Source organism: Mauremys mutica, chromosome 6 (genome assembly GCF_020497125.1).
Source record: "Mauremys mutica isolate MM-2020 ecotype Southern chromosome 6, ASM2049712v1, whole genome shotgun sequence".
Lineage (NCBI taxonomy): Eukaryota > Metazoa > Chordata > Testudines > Geoemydidae > Mauremys > Mauremys mutica.
The window spans coordinates 95530828-95553482 of record NC_059077.1 but is presented as its reverse complement, the minus strand read 5'-3'; the positions used below and the strand labels follow the sequence as shown (position 1 = coordinate 95553482).

The 22655-nt window shown below is 48.7% G+C and overlaps 1 protein-coding gene across 2 annotated transcripts in view; it reads right to left on the bottom strand.

Moving 5' to 3' along the window:
• The window catches only part of VPS13A (vacuolar protein sorting 13 homolog A), a 302560-nt gene that overhangs the window by 113975 nt on the left and 165930 nt on the right, over window positions 1-22655 (bottom strand). For both annotated transcript variants that reach the window (XM_045020500.1, XM_045020501.1), the window contains exon 42: window positions 13983-14084. In XM_045020500.1, coding sequence (XP_044876435.1) covers window positions 13983-14084 — 102 coding nt within the window. The remainder of the gene's footprint in view (window positions 1-13982; window positions 14085-22655) is intronic.

Sequence of the window (22655 nt, the reverse complement as noted above, 5' to 3'; positions counted from 1 at the left end):
GTGCTCTGGTTTCCGTGCCTTGTTGTGGCAGGACAGCTTGCATGCTCTAATGATCCCCAGAGTCTGTGTTGGCGGGAGCTTTTTGCTCCTGGTAGGTTCAACTATGCCGGATTGGTCTGTGGCGTAGGGGCCAGACAAAACAGACACCCTGGTCCTCCAGGTTGGGGTTTAGGCACATGACTAACAACCCTGTCCCGTAAAAAACAAAATGTGTTCTGGAAAAGGTGGAGAAATTGACCATTACTGTGCATGATGGCCTTCAGGAGTCAATGACCCATATGACTGCCAGTGGCGAAAGCCAAAAGCAAGCCACTGGCATGAAGACTGAAGTGCTCAACACCAAGACAAAAACCAAACTTGGTTTTTGGAACGTACGGACAAATGTACAAAAGCAGGGAAGCTAGCTCAGGTCACAGCAGAGATGAGACTCTACAGCTTACACATCCTGGGTGTCAGCAAGAGCAGATGGATGGGATCAGGAAGATTAACAACAGCCTCGGGAGAAACTTTGCTGTTTTCTGGATGGGATGATGTACAACACCATGAGGGTGTTGCCATCCTTTTGAAGAAGGGAGTCGAGCATTCCCTGCTTGAATAGAAATCCATCAGTGGCAGACTTATGAGAGCCAGACTGAAAGGGAAACATAATAATATCACCTTGATTAAGTGTTATGCTCCGACAAATGACAGTGATGAGGAAGTAAAGGACAAATTCTACCTTACACTACAGGCAGAGTTAGAGTACCATGACACGACCTATTGTCATGGGAGACCTGAATGCCAAGGTCAGTAAGGACAACACAAACAATGACAAAGCAACAGGAAGACATGGGTGTGGCACTATGAATGAAAACAGAGAAAGGTTTGTTGATTTCTGTAATATGAATGACCTATTGGTCAAACCCTATTTGAACATCGTGAAATTCACAAGCTGACATGGTGTTCTCCAAATGGCAGAGATAAGAACCAGATTGACCATATCATGATTAATGGTGACGCTCACTGACACACATGAAAATGAGAAGGGGTGCAGATGTTGGCAGTGACCACCACCTTGTGACAGCCTCCATCAAGCTAAAACTGAGATGTGTGGGTCCACCAAACAAGGGACATAGACATTATGATATTGACAAACTAAAGTCCCTTGAAATACTGAAAACCTTCATTCTGCAGTTAAAGAACAGGTTTCAAGCACTTGCAGACCTTGATGAAGAGGAGAGGAATACAGATGAGGAGATCAACAAGAAGTGGGACAAAATAAAAGACGGTTACTCACCTTTGTAACTGTTGTTCTTTGAGATGTGTTGCTCATATCCATTCCAATTAGGTGTGCGCGCACCGCGTGCACAATTGTCGGAAGATTTTTACCCTAGCAACACTCAGTGGGTCGACTGGGTCGCCCCCTGGAGTGGCGCCATTATGGTGCTGGATATATACTCCTGCTGACCCAACGGCCCTTCAGTTCCTTCTTGCCAGCTACTCTGACAGAGGGGAAAGAGGGCGGGTTTGGAATGGATATGAGCAACACATCTCGAAGAACAACATTTACAAAGGTGAGTAACCGTCTTTTCATCTTCGAGTGCTTGCTCATATCGATTCCAATTAGGTGACTCCCAAGCCTTACCTAGGTGGTGGGGTCAGAGTGAGATGTCGCAGAACCTAACACTGCTGAAACAAATGCCACATCATCTCTGGACTGTTGTACCAACGCGTAGTGTGACGCGAAGGTGTGCACAGATGACCAAGTAGCTGCCTGACATATCTCCTGGACTGGTATGTGGGCCAGGAAGGCAGCAGATGAAGCTTGAGCCCGAGTAGAATGGGCAGTGAGGTAGCTAGCTGGGCTGTGAGCCAAGTCATAGCAGGAACGGATGCAAGACGTCATCCAAGATGAAATTCGCTGTGAAGAGACCGGAAGGCCCTTCATCCAGTCTGCCACCGCTACGAATAGTTGGGGAAACTTTCGTAAGGGCTTTGTTCTTTCGATGTAAAAGGCGAGAGCCATACGAACATCCAGGGAATGCAACTGCTGTTCCCAACGTGATGAATGCGGTTTCAGGAAGAAGACCGGGAGGAAGATGTCCTGATTAACGTGAAGGGCAGACACCACCTTAGGGAGGAAGGCGGGGTGAGGACGCAGCTGTACCTTGTCCTTGTGAAACACTGTATACGGAGGGTCCGCTGTGAGGGCCCAAAGCTCGGATACCTGCCTTGCCGATGTAATGGTGACGAGAAAGGCAGTCTTCCAGGAGAGGTACAGCAGCGAGCAGATGGCTAACGGCTCGAAGGGGGCACCCATAAGCCTGGATAGAACCAGACTGAGGTCCCACGTTGGGGGCAGGCGTCGAAGCTGTGGGTACAAACGTTCCAGGCCCTTGAGGAACCTGGAAACCATGGGGTCCAAAAAGACAGAGCGCCCGTTCTCCCCTGGATGGAAGGCGGAGATGGCCGCCAAGTGAACCTTTATGGATGAGATCGCTAGGCCGTGCTGTTTTAGGGACCAGAGATACTCCAGGACAGTAGGAACTGGTGCCTGTGTGGGGACAGTATTATGCTGAGCGCACCAACAAGAGAAACGCTTCCACTTGGCCAGGTATGTCAACCTAGTGGAAGGCTTCCTACTATCCAGGAGAACCTGCTGGACCGAGGCGGAGCAACGTAACTCGGACTGGTTTAACCATGCAGCATCCATGCTGTGAGGTGAAGGGACTGTAGGTCTGTGGCGGCGAAGTCTGCCGTGGTCTTGAGTAATGAGGTCCGGACAGAGGGGTAGGGGGATTAGGTCGGTCACCGACAGGTCAAACAACATGGTGTACCAGAGTTGGCTCGGCCATGCCGAAGCGATCAGAATCAGACGGCCCTTGTCTCTGCGGACCTTGAGCAGGACCCTGTGGACCAGCGGGAATGGTGGAAAGGCGTAGAGGAGATGGTCTTTCCACGTTATCAGGAATGCGTCCTAGAGGGAGCCCGGGGAACGTCCCTGGAAGGAGCAGAACACGTGGCACTTCCAATTCTCGTGAGAGGCGAAGAGGTCTATGTGGGGAAAGCACCACTTCCGGAAAACAGAATGGATGACGTCCGGACGAATCGACCGCTCGTGAGACGGGAAGGATCCGCTGAGGTGATCCGCCAGGGTGTTCTGAACTCCTGGAAGAAAGGATGCTACCAGATCGATCGAGTGGGCTATGCAAAAGTTCCAGAGCTGAATGGCTTCCTGACAAAGGAGGGAGGAGCATGCTCCTGCTTGGAGATGCTCTCGAAACACCTGGCACGCTAGACGAACCGCCCTCAGCTCCCGCACATTGATGTGCAAGGTTAGCTCTTGAGCTGACCAGAGGCCTTGAGTGCGGAGACCCTCGAGGTGGGCACCCCAACCCAGAGATGACGCATCCGTGGTTAGGGCCATCGAAGGTTGCGGTGGGTGGAATGGCATCCCTGCACAGACTAGGGTGGGAGTCAGCCACCAGGTTAAGGAGCCTAAGATGTTCGCGGGAACAGTGAGGATCTTGTCCAGGCTGTCTCGGCCCGGCCGGTATACTGAGGCGAGCCAAGTTTGGAGTGGACGGAGGCGTAGTCTGGCGTGTTTGGTCACGAAGGTGCAGGCAGCCATGTGGCCTAGGAGACTGAGACAAGTGCAAGCCGATGTTGTCGGGAAGTCTTGGAGGCCTTGAATAATTGTTACCATCGCCTGAAACCGAGGCTGTGGTAGGCAGGCTCTGGCAGGATTGCACCAATGAAGTCTATTCTCTGCGTGGGAACAAGAGTGGACTTCTCTATATTGATCATCAGGCCTAATCGCCTGAAGAGATCTTTGACTATGCCCACGTGATGTCTCACTTGTGTCTCGGAGGTCCCTCGAATGAGCCAATTGTTGAGATATGGGAAGACATGCACCCGACGACGACGGAGGGAGGCGACGACTACAGCCATGCATTTTGTGAATACTCGAGGGGCCGTAGAAAGGCCGAATGGAAGGACCGTAAATTGAAAATGGTGTTGGTTGACCACAAAACGGAGGTACCATCTGTGTGGTGGGTAAGTTGCGATGTGGAAATACGCGTCCTTCGTATCGAGGGCGGCATACCAGTCTCCGGGATCCAATGACAGGATAATGGTCCCCAGGGATACCATGCGGAACTTCAACTTTATCATAAATTTGTTGAGTCCTCGCAGGTCTAGGATCGGTCTTAGACCTCCCTTTGCCTTGGGGATTAGGAAGTAGCGGGAATAAAACCCCTTGCCCCTCCAGTCTTTCGGTACCTCCTCTATAGCTCCTGAGGTTAGGAGCGTCTGGACCTCTTGTAAGAGGAATTGCTCGTGAGAGGGGTCCCTGAAGAGGGACGAGGAGGGAGGGTGGGAAGGCGGGGGTGAAACAAACTGAAGGTGGCATCCCAATTCCACTGTGTGGAGAACCCAACGATCCGAAGTTAGCCGGGACCACGCAGGGAGGAAATGGGAGAGGCGGTTGCCGAAGGGCGGAGAAGGATCCGGGAAAACAACTGGTGCGCCATCCTCGGGAGCCCCTTCAAAAGTTCTGTTTGGGCCCCGCAGGTGGTTTAAGAGGGCCCTGAGTTTGACCCCCTTGGGGGCCAGACTGCCTCCTGTGATTCCCCCAGCCACGTCTTCTGCCAAATTCCTGTCGTGGCCTAGGCGGGGAGTAAGTGCGGTGAGGTTGGGGGTGGAAGGACCTGCGCTGAGTCGCTGGGGTGTGCATCCCCAGCGAGCGCATAATTATTCTGTTGTCCTTTAGGCTTTGCAGTCTAGGGTCAGTTTTTTCAGAAAATAGCCCCTGGCCTTCAAAGGGCAAGTCCTGTATAGTCTGCTGTAATTCAGGTTGAAGGCCTGACACCTGGAAACAGGAGATTCGTTGCATTGCTACTCCTGAAGCCAGAGTTCTGGCCACCGAGTCAGCTGCGTCCAAGGAAGCTTGGAGGGAGGTTCTTGCTACCTTCTTTCCCTCTTCCAATAGGGCCGCAAACTACTGGCGGGAGTCTTGTGGAATCAGCTCCATGAATTTCCCCATAGATGCCCACGTATTGTAATTGTAGCGACTGAGGAGAGCTTGCTGGTTTGCCTCCCTAAGTTGGAGGCCCCCTGCAGAATATATTTTACGGCCCAACAAGTCCATGCGCCTAGCCTCCTTAGACTTGGGAGCAGGAGCTTGCTGGCCATGATGTTCCCTTTCGTTGACCGATTGCACCACTAGGGAGCAAGGAGGAGGGTGCACATACAGATATTCGTACCCTTTGGAAGGTACCATGTACTTCCTCTCTACCCCCTTAGCTGTGGGGGGAATAGAGGCTGGGGATTGCCAGATGGTGTCAACATTTGCCTGTATAGTGCGAATAAAAGGCAGGGCCACTCTTGTAGGCGTGTCTGCTGATAAGATATCTACCACTGGGTCCTCTATTTCAGGGACCTCCTCCACCTGCAGATTCATATTCTGCGCCACCCATTGCAGAAGGTCTTGATGAGCCCTCACGTCAATTGGGGGAGGGCCGGAGGAGAATGTCCCTGCCACCTACTCATCTGGTGAGGAGGAAGAGGAGAGGCCAGGGACAAGAGGGTCCTGTGGGGGCTCCTGTTCTTGAGGGGCAGCGTCAGGCACAGGTGGGGCCTGGGTGTCTGCCGGTGGTACAGAAGCCTCATCCGTACCCATGGGGGGGGCGGCTTACGGTTGCCTCTGGCACATGATGTTCCAATGGGGCAGACTGTGGTGCAGCTGGGGGAGCACCTTGGGCTTGGTGGTATGCCCAAGGTGTCCAGAAAGACCACTGATGGGGACCTTGCTCGTGGCCTTGGCTCTCCGGGAACGTGTGGCTGGGCATGTCCGAGTCGTGGTCCTGTGCATAAGCACTCCCAGCATGAGACGACACCAAGGCGTGTCTCGACGGCCAAGGGGGTGCTGAGAGACCCTGAGGAGGAGCCATGTCTCGAGCTGGTCCTTCTCGGGACGGCACCGGGAGCTGTAACGGTACCGTGAGCGAGACCAGGACCTACAACCGTGGCGGTGCCGGGAGGTCGACCGGGATCTCGATCTCCTTCGCCTAGAATAGCTGCGAGATGAGCGGTGCCGGGAGCCGGATCGGTACCGGGTGTACCGAGCAGGCGAACGGGAGGCTGAGCGATGCCGCAAGTGCGAACGGTACCGCGATGGAGAGCGGTGCCAGGACTGCGAGCGGCGCCGGGACCGGGATCGTCGGCGGGACCGAGAGTGGGATCAGTGCCTCTCAGCAACTCCCACAGAGGGCGGCCTCAGTAAGGCCTTGTATAACCCGCACCGGCGGTACCAGAGGTTGAGGCAGCGCGGTCTCCGTCATCGCAATCAATTCCCTTGCCCTGGAGAAGGTCTCCGGGGTAGACGGAAGAGCGAGCTCGACCACAGTGTGAACCAGGGAGCTTTCGGGCACCGGACTCGACGGCCCTTGCGGGACCGGAATAGACGGTGCGGCAGCCAGTGGTGCCGCGGCAGATGTCGATGCCGGGCGATCCGTCCTGGGTAGGTGCTCTGTCTGTGGTGCGGACGGTGCCGAGGCAGCGGGAGGCTTGTGTTGCTTCTTGGCCCGCAGGGACTGGGAGTGGTGCCGAGCCAACTTCGGTGCCGGTGAAGGTTGGTGCCGGGGCTCCTTCGCGGTACCAGAGCGGTCCGGGGCCGAAGGAGCGCTTCTCACAGATGTGGATTGTTCAGCGCTCGGTATCGAGGGTGCTGGACTAAGTGTTGCCTCCATGAGGAGCTGATTCAGATGAAAGTCCCGCTCCTTCTTCGTCCTCAGCTTAAAGGCCTTACAAATGCGGCACTCGTCCGGAAGGTGGGATTCCCCGAGGCACTTAAGGCAGGAGTCGTGGGGATCCCCTGTTGGCATCGGCTTTTGGCACGCTGAGCACGGTTTAAATCCCGGTACCGGGGTGGAGGGAAGGGGCTAATCCCCAATCCCCCCGCAACTATATACACTATTTATATATACACCAACAACTAAAATTAGCTATAACTGTAAAAACTTGAACTATATATACACACAACTATCTATAAAGAACTACGAGGAAGCCAGGGAAGTGGAGATCAGCGAAGCCGTGCTCCACAGTTCCAATGACCGTCACGGGTGGTAAGAAGGAACTGAAGGGTCGTTGGGTCGGTAGGGGTATATATCTGGCGCCATAACGGCGCCACTCTAGGGGGCGACCCAGCCGACCCACCGAGTGTTGCTAGGGTAAAAATCTTCCGACGATCGTGCACATGGTGCGCACACACCTAATTGGAATCGATATGAGCAAGCACTCTAAGAACAGCAATTTCTAAACAGAGCAGTGAAGCCTATCTGGGCTACAGGCAGAAGAGAAGGATGGAGTGGATTACACCCAGCACATGGAACACCACGTAAAACAAGACGAGCCCTGAAGAAAAACGTTTTAGACACAAAATCCCAGAAGCTAAAGAACAAATACCACGAGCAGTATAGCAAGGCATACTAGGAGATCAAATGCCTTTTGAGAGTGGACAAACGGAATTATATTTATAATCTGGCAACACAAGAAGAGAATGCAGCTGCTTGTGATGAACAAGGAACCGTCTACAAAATGACACGGCTTACCAATGGTAAACAGCAGACACCAACAAACAATGACACCTACTAATCATCAGGAACAAACAATGACACCTACTAATAACCGAAAAAAATAAGAAATGCGCTGGACAGAGCATTCAAAAAATTGCTGAACAGGGAGCCACCTAAAGAGGAAGCAAACATTCGGGAGGCAGAAGAAGATCTTGATATCAACACAGACACCCCCAACTAAGGAAGAGATCATTAAAGCCATCAAATCCTTACAAAATGGGAAAGCTCCTGGCAAGGATAACTTGAATGAAGAATTATTCAACGTAAATCCTAAATTAGCAGCATCTATCCTGGCCCCTCTGTTGACATCAGTCTGGAAAAGGAAAAAAGTATCAGATGAGTGGACCAATGTGATTATAGTGAAGAAAGGAACTCTCAGTGATTGTAATAACTGGTGCATCATCACACTTTTATCTGTGTCAAGCAAAGTATTGTGTAAGATCATAGTCCAGCGTATATCAGAGGCAGTTGATAGCATTCTCAGAAAAGAGCAAGCTGGTTTTTGGAAAGAGCGTGGATGCACAGAACAGTGCTTAGAGTGGCAAAGGCAACTCTACATTTCATAGACTTTAAGAAGGCTTTTGATAGCATTCACAGGACCAGCCTATGGTGCATTCTGCGGGCATATGAAATTCCTTTTCGTATAATCAACGTCATCAAAAGCTTCTATTTCAACTTTACATGCAGTGTTGATCACAGAGAGTTCAGTTCTGAAGTCAAAACAGGAGTATGTCAGGGGTGTGTCATGTTAATAGGCGGCAGGTTTAATTAATACGCAGCAGGTTTAAAACAAATAAAAGGAAGTTCTTCACGCAGCGCACAGTCAACTTGTGGAACTCCTTCCTGAGGAGGTTGTGAAGGCTAGGACTATAACAGCGTTTAAAAGGGAACTGGATAAATGCATAGTGGTTAAGTCCATAAATGGCTATTAGCCAGGATGGGTAAGGAATGGTGTTCCTAGCCTCTGTTTGTCAGAGGATGGAGATGGATGGCAGGAGAGAGATCACTTGATCATTGCCTGTTAGGTTCACTTTCTCTGGGGCACCTGGCATTGGCCACTGTTGGTAGACAGATACTGGGCTAGATGGACCTTTGGTCTGACCTGGTACGGCCGTTCTTATGTTCGCAATCCTCTTCAATGTTGCCATTGACTGGGTAATGCGGCGTACAACAGAAGACATGCCAAGAGGCATTAAATGGACACTCTTCTCACCCCTCGAAGACCTGGACTTCGCAGATGATGTCGCACTCCTATCATATACTCAACACCAGATACAAGAAAAAACAAACTCAACGCATTCAGCCAGCAAATTGGACTGAAAATCAACTTCAATAAGACAGATATCATGCCCTTTAATATTGCCTCACCATCACCAGTCCAGATAGAGGATTATGTTCTCACCAATGTAGAAACATTCACATACTTGGGCAGCACCATCAGCCAGGATGGTGGAACAAGCCAGGACATCCAGAACAAAATCAATAAAGCCAGGAACACCTTCAGGAGCTTTGATACCGTCTGGAAATCATCAAAACACAACACCAAAACCAAACTCAAGATTTATCAGAGATGCGTACTTTCCACAATACTTTATAGTGCAGAATGCTGGGGAATGAGAAAGTTTGAAATGTCCAAACCGTCTTCATTCCATACAACCTGCCTCAGAAAAATCCCCCATATCTTTTGACCCAGAACAATCTCAAACCAAGATCTACTGACACAGTGCAGCCAAGAGGATCTGAGCACCATCACTGCCAGGAGGCACTGGAGATGGATCGATCATGTGCTTCAGATGGAAACTGATTCCATCACCAGAGTAGCAATAAGATGGACACCTGGAAAGCAAGCGAAAACGAGGCCTTCTGAAAACAACATGATGAGCAGCTGTGGAAGCAGAGCTGGAAAAATCTGGAGCACAGCTGGGGAACCATTGAAAGACTTGTCAAAAACAGACAGGAGTGGAGGAGCTTCGTCACTGCCCTAAACGCCAGAAGCGTAATAGGAACCTGATGACGAATCCATCTTCATTTTCAAGATGACCAGTGGGAAGACTGGGATCAGGGGAAAGGCATAGAAGAGAGCTGCTTGCCAAGTGAGATAGAAGGCATTGGACAGGGAGCCTGGACTGGTCTCCTCAAGAGCAGAACAGATCACATTTCCTGTTGTCTCCTGTAGCAAAGAGGTCAATCATCAGAATGCAAAGATAGTCCTGAGGATGTTTGTCTTTAGAGACCACTCACGATTCAGCAAAAAATTCCTGCTGAGATGATCGGCAAGGTGATCCTGAACCCTAGGCAAGTTGTCGGCTATGGGAACGTACTCTGCCCAATGCAAAATTGCCACAACCTGATTGCCTCTTGGCAGAGCATCCTGGAGTGTGCTCCTCCTTGCCTGTTCACAGAATACATCATAGTGGTATTGTCGGGTAAATATGTGAACTATTGAGCTCCTGATATGGCCTCAAAACACATGACATGCATTGTAAATAGTCTGAAGCTCCGGCAAATTGATATGCGGAGAGAACTCCTGCTCCCCCCTGTCACGGAGTCACCGGGCAATGCTCTGGAACTACTCCATATGAAGCCAGTCACGACTCTGGGGGAGCCTCCTCTCTGCAAGCATACTGTCTCCAGGGCAAGAAGCTTACACAGCTTCGCCCTTCCTGGGTCTGACCTCAGAGCATTCAGTATCCCCTTCTCACTCCATGCACTTCCCACAGCGAGTCTGCGCAGGCGGGACTCCTGGGGAAACCAGTGGGCCCTGCATCCCAATTCCATAGTCAGACATGACTCTCAGCCAGCCAGTAAAAGAAGGTTTATTAGACGACAGGAACACAGTCTAAAACAGAGCTTGTAGGTATAGGAAACAAGACCCCTGAGTCAGGTCCATCTTGGGGCCAGGAAGGCCAGAGCCCTGTCTAGGCCCCCCCTCCGTTTCCCCAGACAGTTCCAAACAAACTCTCCAACCCCTCCTCTGGCCTTTGTCTCTCTCTGGGGCCAGGAGGCCACCTGATCTCTTTGTTCTCCAACACCTTCAGTTGGGACCTTTGCAGGGGAAGGGCCCAGGCCAACAGTTGCCAGGAGACAGGGTGTTGGCCATGCTCTGTGCAGACAACATCACAATGGCTCTGCAACAATCACACACTCTTATCCTACCACCTAGATACTTAAGAAATACATAAGGGAAACTGAGGCACATACACAGTATTCAGAGAAAACATTAAGAACATTCCCACTTCATCACAACGTCCACAGACCTTGGCCTCTCAGTGATCCCAAATAGGCACATCCGAACTGTCGTGGAAGGCGGAGACTGCAGACTGAGGCAAGAGGTGGCGAACCGCCTGAAAATGGTTGGTTGGCAGAAATGCTCTCGAACCTGTAGAGTCTATTAGGACCCAAATGAACTCTATTTTCTGAGTACGTACCAAAGCAGACTTCCCAATGTTTCGGATGAGGTCGAACAAGCATAGTGCAGTGCTGACATGAAAAAGGACTTCCTCTCTTGGATCTGCCTCTCCATAACTAGTCATCCAGATATGGGAAGATATGGATCCCTTTTCTTCTGAGATATGCCATGATGACAGCCATGCATTTGGTAAAAACCCCAGGGGCAGAAGAGAGATCAAAAGGAAGCACTGTAAACTGGAAATGGCGCTCTGCTACAATGAATTGAAGGAATTTTCTGTGCCTCAGCAAAATCACCACATGAAAGTAAACGTCCTGAATGTGTAAGACACGAAATCAGTCATTCGGAGACATGGAGGGACAGTCAATAGAGCGACAATTCAGAACCTCATGTATCTGATCTATTTCTTCAGACCGCAAAGGACACCAGAAAGAACTAGGAACAGAAACCCTGACCCCGGTGATCCGGTAGAACCTCCTCCGCCACTTCCAACACAAGCAGAGCGCGAACCTGCTCAAGGAACAGTATCTTGTAAGAAGGGTTCTGGAAGAGAGATGGGGAGGGAAGGTGGAGAGGAGGGATGGAGAGAAACTGGATGGCATAGCCTGATCTGACAGTGCTTAGGACCCAGCTGTTGGTGATGACTGAGATGCATGTATAGTGAAAGCAGCCAGGTCTGTCCCCAAAATGGAATGGATGAGGGGAAGGGACCAACGACTGGAACACTACTTTGGACCAAGGAGTTAAAACGGATGCTTGGAGGGACGTGTGGACTATCCAAACCCCGAACTCAATTGCTTTCTGCTGTGGGATGTATGCCCCTTTCTGGAGGTAATCCTGCTGCCTCATGAAAAGGAAAGGCTGCCCAAATACACACTGCAGATGATACTGTGGTTATCGTTACTGTTGAACACCATAGAGACGGCCATGCACTGCCAGTGTATACACTCCCAAGGACTGAAGGGTCCTTGAAGGAGTGCAGAGTCTCATCTAATTTATCTGAGAATAGTAATGGGCCATCGAAGGACAAATCCTCAATGGCTTGCTGGACATTAGGAGCAAGGCCTGAGTTCTGAAGCCAGGAAGACCTCCTCATGGTTACTGCAGAGGCCATCACTCTGGCTGACATATCCACAACATCCAGCATGGACTGCAAAGAAGTCCCAGGCTTTGGGGCATAACAGTGGGGCAGTTCTGAGGGCATAAGTAGCCAGTCTGACTCATCCATAGCCCAGAATGATGAGTAGGCTTATATCAATGGTGGAAATGGTTCAGCTGGCAGCGAGTATGCCTCTGCTGTTTCTGGTGCTGGGAGTGGTGTCGATCCCGAAGTCGACATCAGCACTGACATAACTAAGAGTGCCAAGGTGGAGGGCAGTGACTGCTGCCTCAGCAACACTGGCAGTGCTGGTCACATAGGAACTGAAGTAGTTCCTGGTACCAAGGAGGTTGCTTATAAGAAGTCTAGTACAAGCCCCATTTCTTCTGAGTGTGGAAGGGAAACATCAGGGTGCAGCATCGCAGACCCATAGGTTCAGCAGCCTGTCCAGCCAACAGGACTATAAAGGGGACAGCCCTGGCAAAGTTCTGGACCAAGGGAGAGGTCAAGACAGAAAGGCAGAGGAGGTCCCTGTTGCCTGATACACTGCGCTGAAGCAGCCAGTGCCAGCATCGCCCTCATTGATATCTGATTGAAAGGACACCCTTGGGCCAGAACCAGAGTCAATGGTACAGGGTTTCTGACCTCCCTGCATAGTGTCGGAGAGCAGCTGACAGGACCTGCTCCATCCCATTCACCACGTGTCGATCCATGCTCCTTCTAAAGGAGGGAGACAAGTCCCCACAGGACGTGAAGTGGCATCGCTTGGTTTTATGTGACCTTTTCCTCAGCACACATGATGGGGAACAACTCTTCAATCTCTTCAGAGAGGCAACAGCTCCAAGAAGTGAACGGCAGCACTTTCCGAATCCAAGGGTGACCTATGATCTGAGGAGGGCCTCGGTACTGAAACAGTCCACATGGCATGTTTGAGCAGGTGCTGCTTCAGATGGAAATTCCTCAGCACTTGAGTCTGTTTCGTGAACAATCTGAAAATCGAACACTACTTCTTAAAGTGGGCTTCACCTAGGCACAGCAAGCACCGTGTGTAGGGATAGTTAGTAGGGTTTGCCCCACCCACACGAGAGAATGTTTAAACCCTGGTGAGGGCATCATTAGATGACAAACTACCACTATACTGGGATACTGATGAACTATGCAGAACTAGAAAAAAAACCTCACTGAATAGAGGATTGCGAGGCTGAAAACCACACAGAGCTCCAACTCCAGCCACAGGTGGTAAGAAGGAACCGAAGAGGGGTCAGGGTGGTGCCACTCAGAGCCAGGAGAAGGGCTGCGGCTACAAGGCACAAGCCCTGCCCAACTATGGATATTGCTAGGCAAATTCTCTGGGTCCTGCAATCTGGGCACAGACACCTAAATGAAATACGTGGCTGCATCTACTCAAAGGAGAACTGTTGGTTTAATCCATGTGAAGAAAGAAAACTTCTTTTCTTTTTCAATTTCAGTTTTTGTACTCAATTTAAAAATGAAGTTTTAAATATATACTTTGGCAAGTGAGTAGCCACTGTAGACTAATCACTGTGCTGCATTACGTGAACAGTTTCTGTCTCTAAGTTAATCATGACTATACATGCTCTAGATATAACAATGCAAAGAGGGGAAAAAAGTGTGGTCAATCAACTTCTAACTGCACTCACTTTTAGCCAATATACAGAGTTAGAGTTATATTAGCCTTGTGGCCTACCCTGCATTTTATCCCCTTGGCATACACGACTGAACAGGGTATTAACATTAAGTTCAAACAGCCTTGTTCTACTGGTTCATGTTTCAACCCAAAAGTTATTTAAAATGTAGATTTGTATGTTAGTTGTTTCAATTTACACTTCTGAATACATACCTTGATTCCAAGAGTCCATGGTTTGAATTCATCGCTCTTTTCAATTTCTAGTGGTTCAAGCAAAGGTTCCCACACACCAAACATCTCATTATAATAATGCACCTAAAGAAATATAAAATCAGAGTACTGAATTAAGAAAAGATACACCTTAGAACCAATACCAAATAAAAGATGCTCTATAGACTCAAACAGAAACATCAAAATGAGACATTATAACATGTTGTTTGTTTTTATTATATTAGAATATAAAAAAAACTTTAAGTAAAATTAAAATAAAACATGAAAAAACAATGGGGCTGACATCCTGGCCTCAGCGAAGTCAATGGGAGTTTTGTCACTGACCTCATTGAGGCCAGGATTTCACCCTAGCTGTTTTCCACAAATAGGCAGGTAAGTCTTTGAATTAAATAGTTTATTTAAAAGAAATTTGATGTTTGTCATCATGGACTAAATTCCACCACCATTATTCAAAATGAATAGCACCTTATGTCTCAAGTAGCCCCACAGAAATCAATGAGTAAGGTTCTAAATATAAATAAAGGTAGTAGAATCTGACTATAAAGGGAACTAGAGACAGAAATCTTTTACTTATACAACACAAAGCAAGCAAGGCCCATAAGGCAGCAGCACAAATTTCCCCATGACCCAATTCCACATAAATGTGCCTCAATTCTAATCAGTAAGAACCATTAGGGTAAGTTCTCTCTACATAGCCATTTCTACCTTTGGTGTCTTTGAGAAGCATGCCAATAGAACCACTGGGATGTGGATACACATCAGTATAAACTGGACTAAAATCACCAACCTATTTCATGCAGGCTATTAAACCACCACCTGATGGCAACAGATTTCATTTTCTACTTATTTTTCCAGTTCTAAATATAAATAAGAGGCCTAGAATGAAAAGTTCTGTATCCCATTAGCAAATTCTCTAACCCAAGGGTTCTCACAGTCTTTCATAATGTGTAATATCTTAAGAGAGATTGTCTCGGGGACCATTTCCTATCCTGTTCATAATTATGCTACATCCATCTGGCAACTATTATAATTGCTTATGTGGACTTATAATACTGGGAAAATATTCATTATCTGTCTTTAATGCAATAAGTGTTTTGTGTTTTTGGAAAAAGTTGGTCATACTTTCCACTTTTATTCTTTGTATAGGGCCAAATCTTGAGCTCAGTGCTCAACACAATTAGCAGGGCTGAATACTGGGTACATGGTGCAAGGGCTCTTCTTCTCCAGGCTGTGGATTCACTTTGTGGAAGATATTTTAGCCACACGGATTTAAGCAATTTTGCAGGCATTCACATGCCCACCCCACACACCCAGAAGAGGAACGATTTGTGAAGCAGAAAATTCTGACCAGTGAATACACATTTCATTTATAGCCTAGGATGCAACAGTAAACTACGCACAATACTTTGAATATATATCTGCTCTCATCTGAGGATCTCAAAACACACCATTAAACACTAATTCTCACAACCATCCTGTGAGTCAGATTAGTAGCACCATCGCTAGTTTACATTTAGGTAAACAGACTCTCATAGAGATACACCACTACCTCGATATAACGCCACCCGATACAACACAAATTTGGATATTACACGGTAAAGCAGTGCTCCAGGGGGGCGGGGCTGCGCACTCCAGTGGATCAAAGCAAGTTCACTATAACACGGTTTCAACTAGAATGCGTTAAGATTTTTTGGCTCCCAAGGACAGCGTTATATCGAGGTAGAGGTGTATTTAGCTATATCTACATAGCAAGTCAATGACAAAACCTAGATCCCCAACTCTGGTATCCAGTTTCCTGCTCTAGCTGGTATACACAGTGCTCCCTATTTAATCTAATGGAAGTCCACATTAGTCCAAGTTTCCCCTTAGGGGAAGTCTATCCATGTGGGCTAATGATTAAGGAAAGAAAGTGTTACAAGACATAGGTACAAATCTCAAGAATGAATATTATACCAAAATGTCTAATGTAAAAACACAAGAGAGAATTGTATAAGTATTTTACATTATACTACTGATAAAAAACATTTGATGCAACCAGACTAACATGTTTCCAGCCCTTATGGTTGTGAAGATAAACCTGAAAACATAAAGTAAGTCTAAACTGATACCACAATACGTAGTCAACCTTCAGAAGCACCATATGATGGTGATACGGGGGTGATATGAGTAAGGCTAAGATTTTGTCAAGGATATTTTTTAGTAAAAGTCATGGACAGGTCACGGGCAATAAAGAAAAATTCATGGAAGCCCATGACCTGTCCATGACTTTTACTAGAAACACCTGTGACAAACTGAGGAGCTGTGGAGCCCCCACCTTCGGTGGCTGGGCAGCTGCGGGGGTCCAGGCTCAGAGCTCTGGGAGCCCCCACCATCTGTGAGGGCTCAGAGCTCTGGAGGCCCCTGCCGCCCAGAGTGGCAGGGTCCCTCTGCTGCCCACAGCAGCTGGGAGCTGCCAGGGGCCCACTGTAGGGGGTCCTCACTGCCTGAGCTGCAGGGCTCCCCGCCGCCTGCAGTGGCCAGCACCTGTGAGGCCGCCCGTGGCTGCTTGGAGCTCCCGGGGCCACTACCACCAGAGACAGCTTGAAGCTTTGGGGCTACCAGTGCCAGCCGGGAAGTATAAGGGACCCCACTGTGTGTGGCAGGCAGGAGTTGTGGGGGCCCCTGCCGCTGCTCGGAGCTCCTGGGGCCCCTGCTGCCAGAGGCAGCTCGGAGCTTTGGGGCCACCAGTGGCAGCCAGGAACTGCAGGGCCCCCTGCTGCCCAGGAGCTGCAGGGGCCACCCGCCGCCCATGGGGGCTTGGAGCTCCCCAGGGGTCGCCGCCTGTGGTGACCAGGAGCTGCAGGGCCCTCTGCCACTGCTCGGACATCCCAGGGCCACCCGGAGGCAGCTCAGAACTTTGGGGCCACCAGTGGCGGCCAGGAATGGTGAGGCCCCCCCCACCGCAGCCAGGAGCTGCGGGGCCCTCTGCTGCCCAGAGTGCCAAGGGCCCCCACCATCTCAGGAGGTGGGGGTACCCCGCAGCTCCCAGCTGCCATGGGTTGGAGTCACAGAGGTCTCTGGAAGTCATGGATTCCGCGACCTCTGTGACAAAATCATAGCCTTAGTGTTGAGATGCAGCCACAAACTTCAATACATTCTAGACCAAGAACAGTGCAGGGGAAACCCCCTCAAACCCTCTGAAGGGGAATGTGGCCACAGGTACTCCAACTGCTCCCCTAGAAGGCAGAATGGAAAATTCTTACTGATAATTTCATTTCTGCTGATAACATCTCCCAAATTTCTGGATGTCTGGGATGCCCTCCTCTCTCTGCAGTTCACGAGGCAGATCTACATTTGAGCAATACATGGTTTGGCCATTCCCCTTACAATCCAGTTTGCTGCCAGATGTTATGAAAGTTGTACACCTTGAGAATAACTCAAGATAACGAAATAACTATGTATGTTAGACCAAAGTTGACAGTCATATTGTAACGAATCCACTACATATCTCACCCTGGCTTCTACGCCATTTAGGGTGAGTAGACTTGTAGGAGATGCTAGCCGAAAGGAAACTATCAGTAAGAAATGTTCTGGTCTGTAGCCCAGTGTCTCCCACAATTCTGGATATCTGTGAAGACATAAGCAGTGAACAGATGTAGGGAGAGTTATGAAACAAGAGTCTGGTAGAAAAGTAATATCTTCCTTTTTGCGAGCTTGCTGAAAAGTCTATTAGTTCTGGGCCACCACCTACAGTGCCTTTCTGCCAAAGGAGACCAATGAGTATGACAAAGTCCATCTTATAGTGCTTAACGAAGGTGTTCGTGTGATGGAATACACCCCTGAATACACACCCTACACCCTTCTGTAATAATCTCTGTACAAAGTATGTCTTGTAAGGTATCATTTGAAAACTCAATTTGCTGGTCAATACTGTTCTGGCCAAATACACGTGGCAACATTGTATGTGAAGTTATAAGATTACCCTGTATGATGTTAACAACACGTTCCAAATCTCACAGCCCTGCCCAAACAGAAACTGGCAGCTTTGTCCTAAATAAAGGAATGTGTGTTTTGCTTAGTTAGCATTTAAGCAGCAAATGGAATCATCACGCAGGAAGGGAAGACAAAGGAAGTTTATACAGGTGGGAAAAAATCAGGGAATGTCCTTTCACGGTCTCTTTGCTCTGATTCTCAGGGGGATATGTTTTTCAAGAGGGGGACTGAAAATATAAAAAAGAGGGACAAACACCCCAAGGCACCTCTCTCTCTCTCCCTACCCATCACATTGACAACAACAAAGGAAGCATTAGTTGGATACTGAGAGAAGGGGTCCTGACCTAAGAAGTTTTATCACTAGAACAGCTTTAAGCATGTGGTGAGGAAACTCTGCTTTGAATTTAATGTAGTTTGTTAAATTAGGCATCATTAAATACTTTATTTTTCTTGTAACCATTTCTGGGTTATGCCTCATTGCTTGTACTCACTTAAAATCTCTCTCTTTGTAGTTAAACTTATTTTATTTAATCCCGGGTTCAAACTGAAGTGTCTCAGTAATTCCATTTGGGGTAACAAGTTGTATGCAAATTATTTCCTTAAAGGAATAATGGACTCTATATTTGTACTGTCAAGTAGTGGGCTGAACAGTACAAGACATTTTTCTGGGAGGAAATCTGGGACTGGAAGTGTGTTGGGGTCACCCTGAATCATAATCAAGACTAGTAAGAGCCAGAGGTTTGCCAGATGGCTGCAGCACACGCACAGACAGTTGGGAATGACTAACATACTAGAGACTGTTTGTGAGCAGTCCAGGTTGGAGGCTGAAGCAGCAAGGCATAATAAAGGGCACCCCAGGTTACAGGGGAGGGGTGACAGCTACTCATTAATCTGGATTGTACCTTGGTATGTCACAGTTAGCTGTTGACTAAGTAGTCGCTTTGCATCTTTCTGAGATGGGGACACCTGCTCATTTTGCCCACAAAATTGCAAGGGATCTCATGGAACATGTCTTGATCTCTTATGGTACAGGAAACCCTGAAGTCTAGTTGGCTTACACAATACATAGTTTAATATGCTTAGCAACGAAGGATGTGGAAGTTCTGAATCCTTGGCATTTTGGGTGGAAAGACACAAATAAGGAGACTGATCTTCTTGTAGATCCTGTACATTTAAGATTTTCAGCACTCGTCATGCCTCATCTTTTCAGTTTGATGTTATGGATTTAGACAGAATGAAGGAAACACAACCACTCAAGAACCGTGAAAGGAGGAATTTACCTTAGGAAGAAAGGATTCTGGTGTCTTGAACATCACCTTGTCCTCATAGAATGTGCAGTAAGGCTCCTGTATAGATAAGGCTGCCAGCTCCGACACTCACTTGACAGACATGACAACTACTAAGAAACAAGTCTTACTGGAAAAATAAAAGGCCAACACTAAAGTCAGAGGCTTGAAGAGATGGCTTGTCAGAGCCCTCAAAACTAGCCAAAGGTCCCAATTTGGGAAGAGTGGCCTGAGTTGGAAGTCAGAAGAGTTGGAAGGAATCTAGTTACCTATGCCAGGAAGCCAGAAGATCCTGCCAATAGCATGCGAGTAAGAGCAGAGACCTGATGCACGATACTGGCTAAAGCCTTTGCCTTCTTGGAGAAAGTCCAGAATAGTTGGAATTCCAGGATTTCTGGGACTGAATGAACTGTCTCTGAATTCTCACCCGCTAGGTCCCATTCCCTTTGAGAGGGGGCTTATTAGAAGCCCTGCTTCTTTCCCCAGGATGCTCAAGACCTACTTTAAGACTTGGGAAGATGGGAGGGAAGACTTGTGGGCCTCACAAATCTGCCCTCTTTGTTCTGCAGGGGTCCTCTGGGACTTATCCCCTCAGTCAAGTAGTCAGAAGAGAAAGTTACTCACCTTGCAGTAACTGAGGTTCTTCGAGATGTGTCCCCCTGTGGGTGCTCCACTGTAGGTGATGGTGCGTCCCGGCGCCGTTGATCGGAGATTTTCGGTAGCAGTGCCTGGTCAGGACGCACACACTCAGTTGGTATCTCCCGTCTCGTTGGAATCTTCCTGAGCGCGTGCGTCCCGCACCCTCCTCAGTTCCTTCTCTACCGTGGAGAAATCATATTAATACTCCAAAGTAGAGGAGAGGAGGGTGAGGAGTGGAGCACCCACAGGGACACACATCTCGAAGAACCTCAGTTACTGCAAGGTGAGTAACTTTCTCTTCTTCGAGTACTGTCCCTGTGGGTGGCTCCACTGTAGGTGAATGTAAAGCAGTACCCACTATGGTTGGTGGGATTTTGGAGTTGTGTGAGGAACAAAGGTAGAAAGTACCATATGGCCGACTATGGTGTCTGCTGTAGTATCCCATGCGATAGCATAATGTTTGGCAAATGTGTGGTCAAATGTCCACATGGCCACCTTGCATACGTCTGTAACAGGTACGCTGTGGAGGAAGGCAATGGATGTTGACATTGCTCTAGTAAAATGAGTCCTAACACCTTCTGGTGGTTGAATATTCTGGGTCTGATAGCAAGATCTGATGCAGGTGGAGATCCACTTGGAGAGTCTTTGCTTAGAGATAGCATCACCCTTTGATCTCTTGGTAGTAGAAACAAAAGCCTAGGGGATTCACGAAATGGTTTAGTTCTGTCAAAATAGAATGCACGAGCCCGTCGGACATCGAGAGTATGTGATGCAGCTTCCTGTGGAGTCACGTGAGGGTTGGGATGGAATACACGTAAGTGTATTGACTGGTTAAGGTGGAAGGTAGACACCACCTTGGAGAGGAATTCGGGCCAGGTTTGTATGGTAAGCTTGTGTTTAGAGAAAATGGTGTAGGGAGGGTAGGCCATCAGGGCACTTATTTCACCAACCCTTCTTGACGACGTTATGGCAATCAAGAAAGCCACTTTCCTGGACATGTGGAGCAGGGATGAAGTGGCCAGGGGCTCGAAAAGAGGTTTCATTAGAGCGCAGAGAACTAGGTTGAGACTCCAGGAGGCTACTAGTGAATGAATCTCAGGGTAGAGGTTTGGCAGGCCCGTGAGGAAGCATTTCATGGCAGGGCCTGTGAAAGTGAATAGCCGTCCAGAGTGTCATGGAAGGTGGTAAGGGCCGCGAGACGTACTGTGATAAAACTGAGTGAAAATGTGTCCTGTTTTAGTTTGAAAAGATGGTCTAAGATGTCAGGGAGGGTTGCAGTCTGGGGTATTAAGCATCTGTGGAAGCACCAGATGGAGAAGCATTTCCACTCTTGCAGGTAATTCTTAGGAGTGGAGTCCCTTCTACTATGCAGGAGGACACGTTGGACCTGTTCTGAGCAGGCTAATTCGTGGGATTCAAACCTTGAAAGAACAACACCGTCAGATGGAGTTTCCAGGGCTGCAGATGAAGAAGCTGACCGTAGTTCCTGGGACAAGAGATGTGGTCTGTCGGGGAGAGTACGGGGAGGATGGATGAACATGCGTAGCAGGTAAGGATACCATGGTCTGCCTGGGCCAATTTGGGGCAAAAAGTATGACCCGGGCCTTGTCCTCTGTGATGTTGCGTAGAACCCTGTGTATGAGTGGAATCAGTGGAAAAGCGTACACGAAGGAGTTGTTCCAAGGAATGAGGTGTGCTTCCGAGTCCTGTTCTGGAGCAAAATAGATGGCGTTTGCAGTTTGAGGAGTGGCAAATAGGTCTATCAATGGCGTGCCCCAGTGGGAGGACAGCTGTTGGGGTATTGATGGATGTAATTTCCATTCGTGTTTCTCGGAGAATTGTCTGCTGAGTGTGTCGGCGGTAGTATTGTGACACGTGGGCAGGTAGGAAGCAGTGATTTTTATGTGATGATGTATGCACCAATTCCATAGTTTAATGGCCGTTGTGCATAGGGAGTGAGATTGTACTCCTCCATGGCTGACAGCTCAGAGTTCTAGGAGATTGATGTGCGGACGCGTCTCTAATAGGGACCAGTGGCCCCGTGCCTTGTGGTTGCCTAAGTGCGCTCCGCAATCTATCTGGGAAGTGACCATGGTTAACATGAGTACTGGGGAGTGTGGATGGAAGGGAACATCTGTGCATAGGTTCTCTGGTCTTGTCTACCAACGTAGGGAGGCCAATATGTTTGGTCGCAGAGTCAGTGTTATGCAGAAAACTATGTCTGCTGGGTTGGATGAATGTATATATGGAAATAGGCATCTTGTAGGGTGAGAGCTGTGAACCAGTCCCCTTGTGCAGTTTGGGTATTATTGTGCCCAATGTGACCATCTTGAATTTTTGCACCCGTACAAGCATGTTCAGTTGGCTTCGATCCAATGTAGGTCTCCACTCCCCGCCTTTCTTTTGGGAGTAGAATCCTTTTCCCCGATGTTGCATCAGCACATGTTTGACTGCATCTAGGTGGAGAAGATGAGCCACCTCCACGCAGAGAAGGTGCTCGTGAGAGGGGTCCCTAAGAGGGACAGAGAAGGAGAAAGGATAGGCAGGGAAAATAGGAAAGGGATGGAGTAACCTGACTGAGCTATTTCCAGAACCCAACGGTCCTGCGTGATCTGTTGCCAGACATGGTGGAAAGTCTGGAGGCGGTAGCCAAATGGGCAAATAGGCGGTGGAGTCAAGGGGTGGTTGCATGTACCCCCGACCAGCACTTCAAAATTGTTTGTTACTCAATGGTGGGAAGTAGTTGGTTGTGCCTGGG